Below are 8,523 nucleotides of genomic sequence, written 5' to 3'. Positions count from 1 at the left end.
GGGGTGCTAACACTTAACCATAAACGTTATCGTTTACTTTCTCCGTTTTGTAGATATTACTTTTCTCCATTAATCTCGGTCACGTTGTTTCCATAGCAACAAAAACTTCCTGTCAACAGCGCTAACTCTCCTTTAAAATAAAAGCATGTCCATAAATAGAAAGCCAAGCCAAATTACACTTAAGACATATACAACTGCAACGAAAGTAACAAACACAATGCGATATCCTTTTCAATTTCAAAGAACACAAATTGGGTTAATAACGATAAAACAACAATACTGTAGAATAACAAAATGAATGCCGTGAACACACCAAAATACACGTGTTGAAGCGGTTCGCTGATGATTACTACGCCCCCCACCCCCTGCGCGGGCCGAATACTCGAATATTCGCTGCTGATTGCTACCGAATATCCGGAGCCCGAAAAATGGTATTCGGGACAGCCTAATTTTACTAAAGAAATACCTCTGAAACGACGTATGAAAACACACCTGAAACGATTAAAAAGCTGCTTTTCTTCCGGCATGACTCTGTTTTTCACTCTGTTTCCTCCAGATGACTACAAATCAAATCCAAACATCCAGATATCAGAGCTGACCTCCTCGGACCAGTGTGCCAGAGAGATGTGGAGGACCAACGGAGGTGAGAAATCACTCTTTTAACTCCTACTCTTGTTTTGATATGATAAGGGAATGTAGCTTTGGTTGTGTGTCATTCAATTATTTCCCAGTTGTTTGGTTAGCGGCTGTGAGCAATGTGAATGTTTTGTTTGCATAACTTGGCTAGTATAACAGGGGAAGTCCGTCCTGCGTGTGCCGTAAGTGGTTTGACTTCCTGGTAAATTAATTTCCAATTTAAATCATGTGCTTTTAGAGACAAGAAAACAGCATTTTATTTTATTTTCATCGGGATATTTTTTTGTTTTGTTTTTCATTCCCCTTGCGTCCTTTTTTAAATGATCTTCTATCTAGTGTCTCTACTTTGACATGTCTCCATGCTTTAATGTTCAAAAAGCTCTTTATTTTTCTCATACAGCCAAAAAACTGTACTTCCTTTTTCACCCCTTGATTACCCCTACAAAAAACCCAATTACAATACAATTTAAAATATTAATCTAATCATTTAATTTCAAAATCAGACGTTAAACAGGACACATTCTGCTCATCATGTATATCAGTATGTTGTGTCTCTACTTTAAAGAGTCCTCTCCTGCTGATGTTCAGGTGTATATCAGTATGTAGTGTCTCTACTTTAAAGAGTCCTCTCTTGCTGATGTTCAGGTGTATATCAGTATGTAGTGTCTCTACTTTAAAGAGTCCTCTCCTGTTGATGTTCAGGTGTATATCAGTATTTAGTGTCTCTACTTTAAAGAGTCCTCTCCTGCTGATGTTCAGGTGTATATCAGTATGTAGTGTCTCTACTTTAAAGAGTCCTCTCCTGCTGATGTTCAGGTGTATATCAGTATCCACTGTGACATGTCTCCAGGCTTTAATGTTCAAAAAGCTCTTTATTTTTCTCATACTGCCTGTGCTGCAGGACCTCTTTTCACCCTCTGTCTGAAACCATAGCCTGGTTGGTTAGCTGGGCGGCTCTGTTGTGATTGGTGAACCACTTAGAGATGTCCCGCCCCTTAGCCTATCACTTACAATGTGTTGGAGCTAGCCAATAGAAGCGCTAGTGATGTCACTTTGTTCAGGAAGTAAACAAAGGACTCTAATGGAGGCATTTTGCAGACAATTAACACAAAAACCTATTAAAAAAGCATAACAACAGGGCCTAGTTAATAAATGTTTTTTTCACACCTTAGCCCCACTTGTAAAAAAAAATTTTTTTATCTCTAAGTGTTTAATGATTTATAGTTGGAATGCACTGAATAGTTGAGGAACTTATCGATATGCCAGGATTAACCTTTTTTTTCTGTCTTTTTTTTTCCAGGCCGTACCTCCAGCTCCTCCTCTCACGCGGAAACAAACTCCTCAGGTGTGCCTCTCATTCTTACCTCTGTGAGAACATGAGTCCTGCAGATTCTACGCTTGAATTATTATTATTTGTCCTGCCGTGTCTCCAAGGTCACGCTATGGGGACGTTGAAATGCGACACTTCTTGCACTCAGGAGACTTTCTGAGCCCGGCTCTCTGCAGGAAAGAAAAAATGTGAAAAAGTTTCACATTGTCTGAAGGACGTCAGTGAACTCAGGGTAGCGTGTAGATATTTATGCTTGGAAATATAATGTGTATATTTGAAGGATTGCCTGATAGAGCAGGTAGATATCAGCAGCAGCAGTTTCACCGTGCCTTCGTCCTTGAAGGAGTCATTGTTCATGACACCTGACTCGTTCGACTCGCCCCTTCGTTTTTTCTGCTTTTTTGTTTTGCAAAGATGCATTTCATAATCTTGTACACATCCTTTATTTGATTTTAAACTCATTTGTGTGACTTTTAAACTGTATTCAAAGCTCTTAATTCAGTGGTTATGCTTGACATATTTACAGTCTGTGATTCTAGATGAATGATTGTAATTTATGCTTGGGTAGTTTTGCCATATTTCATATTAATGTGGCTAAAGTGTGAAAAAATGAAGTAATACTGTTTTGTTAGGAAGGAAAAAGCAGTTTTGTTGAATGGCTCGAATCCTGTTCTTTTAAACATTTCTTTATGCCAGGAAGTACAGAAATACAGAAACCAAAGAAGTTGTACTTTAAGACATGGGATGTTCAAAAAACCCAAAGAAGTTGTACTTTTTCTGTGCGTAATGAACCAAACTTTGTCTTGGACACAATTTGCTTTGGTCTAATTGCAATATACTGTAATTGCATGATGACTATTGCAAACAACGACATGCAAACAACTTTTAAAATGCTTGTTTCCTGAATGGAGTTTGGTTTCGATCAGAGCTAAATGCTAACACTTGAGCCGCTCCATTATCCAGCGTCATCTAAATCAGGCATTGAAACGGCAGCGTGATCTTGTTTTAAATCATAGATATCTTCATAATGTTTAACTTTAATATGATATGAACTCACCGCCACTTACAATGTATATTATTAATTAAGGTACAAAAGAAAATACATACATAAATCTTTGTATCTTTGTGTCTTTGTTGTGATTACTACCAATTCAATTAGCTTTTAGCACTAATCATTGTTGTCAAGACAAGTTGAAAGCTACAGAAAAAGTGAATAGCTTTGCCTTGCGTCAAGATGTGTCTTCTGTGTCCAAACAATGTGTGTTTGCTGTTTATCCTAAGTATAATAACATGATCCTCACATGAAGCGAAACGGCATTTCCTATGGCCGTCCTGTCTGTAACTCATATCTCATAAAATGTTCTTAAATCTGCTGTGACCTGCAGCTAGACTTCAAGTTGTATCCTGGACTATAACTTATTAAGGACATTATCTGAGGCTGACTCATGAAGTGAAAGTCTCTTTTGCCTGTAGTGTTTGCTCCTGGGTGCTGATGGGAATTTTGCCAGCTGACTCGGTGGAATTTATCTGTGCTTCTTATCAGCATTTGCTCATATTGTAATGTTGCAGGTAATACACGTATACAGAACTCTCCAGATTCTCGCAGCACCCTCTTGTGCCATGTCTTAGCATACAGAATAAACGACTCATATAAACTGTCAAATAATCGTTGGATTCATACTTTGCATTTTGTTTGCGTTCAGAAGGTTTTGCTTATATTGCTTGTACTCTCACCAAGATTTCATATTTCCTGCAAAGATGTGTTGTGCCTATATTGCCAGTAACCTATCGTTTAACTGTAAAAACAATAAAGTAAATTAAGTGAAAATGAAAGAAGATTTTATTGAGTTTTGTTTGCCACATATGAACACATGCAGGACTCAAAAGTTCCACAATCTGGAGAGGACACCAAGTCAGCTATCATTTTATATATAAGTAAGTTGTATATATTTACAATGCTTAATAACCATCATCGACACATGATAAAACATTTTTTATGGTGACTTACGAGATCAGGTATCATATAACTTGATCATTGCTGTACACAGATTTTTCTTTGCATGGATCAAGTCCCATGGTTGTAATACATTATATTTTTTGATTTTTCACTCTTACAATGCAGTAAATGTGATTAAGGTTAAACAATATAATTTAATCTATGCATGAACAACACTTACAATTGCATTTGTTCAACAGAAACTGGAATCCCCCAATTTTACACCACTTTTTGATGATGAACAAGACAATTATAGTTGTAATTCATGTATATTTCCCCCAAAAAACTATATATATAGTTTTCATTTCATTTTACAGATCTGAAAAAAAAGCCCCGAATATATGTGTATGTTAATAATATGTTTTATTAACATCTTGAATCATATAATTACCAATATGTTTTTTATACTATTGTTTTATATTAAAAGTATGAATTATTAATTACTTTAAGATCATTTTTTATGTTATTTTTCCACAACATTGTGGCCATAAACTCACTCAGCTGAAATATTATAATAACGCGCTACTTTTATTGCGTTTTATAATGTAAAAAAGTAGTTTAAAATGTATATTTACGATGAAAAATCATAATAATATTTTGGGTGTTCTCTAGTCTAGAATATTCTTCCTGGGCACCTCCCTCTCCACCCTAAACCTATACTCTCACCTCATTGGATATTTCAGCTGTCATTCAAAATGTCTCCTTCCGATTAGTCAAGTCTCAGGTGGGCGGGGTTTGTTTCCAGGAAGTGAATAACGTGACTACGGGCCTCACGTTGTCATTAAAATCTACTTTTTGCTTGTCATTCTCGCAACTAACGTTTAATTTAACCGGTGTTAAAGCCACCAACATGGGGGACGAGGAGGAAAAGTATGACGGCATGTTGCTCACTCTGGCACAACAACAAGAAGGAGGAATACAGGAGGTAAGTTAGCGTGTTGATAACATGTGGAAGCTACCATGCTAATATAGAAGCTAATGCAGTTAGCCTGTATGCTAACATGCGCCTCTCGCCTGTATGAGGAAAAAACGACTATATTACAGTTTTAAGCACGTTTTGTAATGATTATCTGTAGCCGAATAGATCATAACTTTACTTGTTTAATACATTGGATGTTATGTTAGATTTGGCATACAAGAAACAAACATTTTAGAACGTTTTAGCTCTTGTTAAAATCAACATTTATTATGAAGAAACCATCAAATTTACAGTGTTAAGCAACAATTATTATGATTATCAATAGCTGAACACACCATTACCTTTTTTTTTTATTTAAATAAATAGGATGTTATGTTAAACGTTGCATACAAGAACCAAATAAATTAGCACCACATTTCAATTTAATCTCGTTAAAACTCGTTTTTTAGAGTTAATATTCTTTGAAAATTAGTAGAATGTTAGATAAATATACCTCAAACATCTAAACATTATTATGCAGCCGTGTGTTGTGTGTGTGGGGTCAAATCTTCTGGAACAATCTGAATGATCTTGGTACACACTTTCTAATTATTGAGGATAACTAAATGTATTATTATTAACATTAGGCTGAGACAGTTTTGGAGGAATATTTTCTTCTGCAGTAGTGTGCTACTATGCCACATTTTAATATAAGGATTAAAGAATATTATGTGTAAAATGTTGTTCATATTCAAACTAACCATGAAGATGATGAATGCCAACAATGCTCAGTATAAAATTCATCTGTCTTTTTCTTCTTCTCTCAACAGCTAGTAAACACATTTTTCAGTTTCCTGCGCCGCAAAACAGATTTCTTCACCGGTGCCGAACCAGGTGCTGCAGAGAAGGTAAGAAATGCACAAAATGCGACTTTTAAGACCATGCATCAGAGCTATACCTCAATTTATACCTCATCTCTTTGTTTTTCAGCTAGTCAAGGATGTGGTCATCAAACACAATAAGCTAGCGATGAAGTCCCAAAAGGAGAAGCAGGTGAAACTGGAGAAGGAAAAGAAAGCGAAAGCTGAAAAAGCAGAAAAGTTAGCGGAGGAGAAGAAAACGAAAGAAGACGGTCCAAGGATTCAGGAACTGACCGATGAAGAAGCAGAGAAACTTCAGTCTGAACTCGACAAGGTGAAACCCCAAAGCCTTGAAGCTCTTGTCAGTGGAAATGGAAACCATCTTGTATTACACAAGTCCATTACACTAGTGGCTCAGTCAGTAGGGGCTTGGACTGGGAGCCGTAGGCGCCGTAGGGTCGCGGGTTCAAGTCCCCGACCAAACCTAAAATATGGAGTGTGGACTGCTACTGGAGAGGTCCCAATTCACCTCCTGCCCTGCCGTGGTGCCCTTGAGCAAGGCACCGGACTAGACTCCTGGTGCTAGACTCCTGGTGCTAGACTCCTGGTAATAGGATGGGTTAAATGCAGAGAACAAATGTCACTGTGTGCTCTGCATGTGTGACCATTTAAAGAGGGGTTCATCCCTCCCGATTCTATCTACATATTTATTGATTTGTTCTGTGTATTTTAGAAAAAGAACGAAGAGGAGAAAAAGAAGGATGAAACACCAAAGCCTGAACCAGAAAAGACGGACAAAGTAGACAAAGAGAAGGGGGTAAGTGGACATATCTACAGAGAAACTTTGGTTTGAATCAGATGGGTCAAACTCAAAATCAGGCCCTTGGTGGATTTAATTTCGGTCCGCAGGATAATTTCTAATTCCTATTAGATCTGGCCCGCCGGTATATTGCACGCACACCTTCACTCCATCCTGAGGGTCTCCTCAGCTCAGAGCCTGAGCCCAAACATTGATGACCTTGCACCCAAGATGAGATGCCAAGTATCTGAACTAGCATCACAGAGCAGCACACTGAGTTTAATGGATGTTTCCTTCTGCACTTTCTCTCTCACGACAACAGAGGGAAATAGTTTTGTTGAAGCTGTTGTTGGCCTGTGGGAAAATGTACTCATAAGAAATGACTCTGGAAAAGCTGCAGATAGAGCCATAAGAAATGAATGCAACTGATTATTTAATGTTTAATGTTGTTTTTATAGGCAATCATTTAAGCTTTGTTAGTTCCAGGTTTAATATGTGCAATAAGTTCATTTCAATAAGTTCTGCAATAAACATTGAACCAGTCCGGCCCTCGACTAGTACCCATTTTTTTAATTTTGGCCCACTGTTTATAAGCCTCTGCTGACATGTTGACTTTGTTTCCTCAGTCTGAGTCTGATGGAGAGGAGGACGAGAAGGACAAAGATAAAATGAAGCCCAACGCAGGAAACGGAGCCGACCTGCCGAACTACAAGTGGACGCAATCCCTGTCTGAAGTAGACGTGAGTGTCACACTGTTTTTATTTAACCAGATACTCGTTTTCAAGGGAGGCCTGGCTTAGATGGGTAGATTAAAACAATAGCAGAGAACATATAGGGACACAATCAGTACATCATCTTAAGAAGCATCTACAGACAGACTTGATTTAAGCTCCCCTATTATGCTAAATGCACTTTAAAGATCTTTTATACATCAATGTGTCCCCTTGTGTGTCAGGAGACTCACAAAGTGTCAGGAAATGCAACCCTCTCTCTTTTCCTCCGTACCCACATCTCTATAAACGGGGCTATACCGGAGCTGATTGGTATTTTGAGCAAAACACTTCAGAGACAGGTTTTGTATAGATATGGCCCTATAATATATGGTTTAAATATAGCTTGATAGGTGAGCTTTAAGTAGCACTTTAATTCTGTTTAGAGAGACCAACACCCTGAGTTTAATTTCCTGTTGCAGCTGGTTAGACGCAAATGGAGCAGCATAACTAAACGCCCTTTTGACCTCCATTTCAACTTAAAGGACAGTTGGCAGAAACAAATCCTCAGAACAAATCAGACGGTGGTCCTGTACTTTTCTGACTGATTTCAAATCTACAAATAAGGCGGGAAAACACCAAGAAAATGCCATGCATACAAAATGTGCTTCTGCAATTTGCGTGGCTTAATTATGGGTTATTACTTTACATTTCAACCAGAATACATGTATAACATATTCCCGTAGCTAAGCATGTGTATTTAAATAGCCTAGGGATGCCAGCGGTTATTCGATTTGTGGAATATTCGTTACAGTCTCCATAATCGAAAATAATCTTTTTTAATTTGATTTTATTTACCGTAATTTTCGGACTATAAGCCGCGTCTTTTTCCCTATTTTTCGACGCTGCGGCTTATATAACGGTGCGGCTAATCTATGGATTTTTACAGCTAACGGCCAACACCTTTAACTCTATGGGCTCTAAGGCCGGTCCGCGGACCCCCACCTTTAAGCGGCGGGTTCCAGCAGGAAAAGCTGGAGGCCGGAAAAGAGTGAGACAGGTAGCGTGCAAAAGTAAAAGTGGAACCGAGAGTGGTATGCCGCTGCTGCGGCTTATATTCAGGTGCGCCTTATAGTCCGAAAATTACGGTATATATATTTTTTATTATTATTTATATTTTTCTTTTTTTTCCTGGCTTAGTTTCAACCAAAATATAGACTAACGCTAATAATAGTAATAGTATTAATAATTGTAAATGGCCATTGGTCACACCACCAGTTTGTTTTACTGTAAA

At 38.0% G+C, this 8,523-nt stretch overlaps 1 protein-coding gene across 1 annotated transcript; it reads left to right on the top strand.

Annotated features, from left to right (window-relative positions):
* The first annotated feature begins 4,673 nt into the window (after positions 1-4,673).
* LOC104948302 (nuclear migration protein nudC-like) lies at positions 4,674-7,319 on the top strand. The gene is made up of 5 exons (XM_010774499.1): positions 4,674-4,887; positions 5,691-5,768; positions 5,851-6,054; positions 6,454-6,537; positions 7,146-7,319. The coding sequence occupies exons 1-5, from the start codon at positions 4,813-4,815 to the stop codon at positions 7,317-7,319; spliced, it is 615 nt and encodes a 204-aa protein (XP_010772801.1). The 5' UTR covers positions 4,674-4,812.
* The last annotated feature ends 1,204 nt before the right edge of the window (positions 7,320-8,523 follow it).

This window comes from Notothenia coriiceps, unplaced genomic scaffold (genome assembly GCF_000735185.1).
Source record: "Notothenia coriiceps isolate Sejong01 unplaced genomic scaffold, NC01 NC01_scaffold00014067, whole genome shotgun sequence".
NCBI lineage: Eukaryota > Metazoa > Chordata > Actinopteri > Perciformes > Nototheniidae > Notothenia > Notothenia coriiceps.
The sequence above is the reverse complement of the archived record's forward strand: the minus strand, read 5'-3'. Positions and strand labels throughout refer to the sequence as shown.

Coding starts and splice junctions, on each gene's coding strand:
- LOC104948302 (XM_010774499.1), top strand. CDS start 4,813: ATGGGGGACGAGGAGGAAAAGTATGACGGCATGTTGCTCACTCTGGCA. Junction 4,888..5,690: donor AAGAAGGAGGAATACAGGAG/GTAAGTTAGCGT, acceptor TTCTCTCAACAG/CTAGTAAACACATTTTTCAG. Junction 5,769..5,850: donor AACCAGGTGCTGCAGAGAAG/GTAAGAAATGCA, acceptor TTTGTTTTTCAG/CTAGTCAAGGATGTGGTCAT.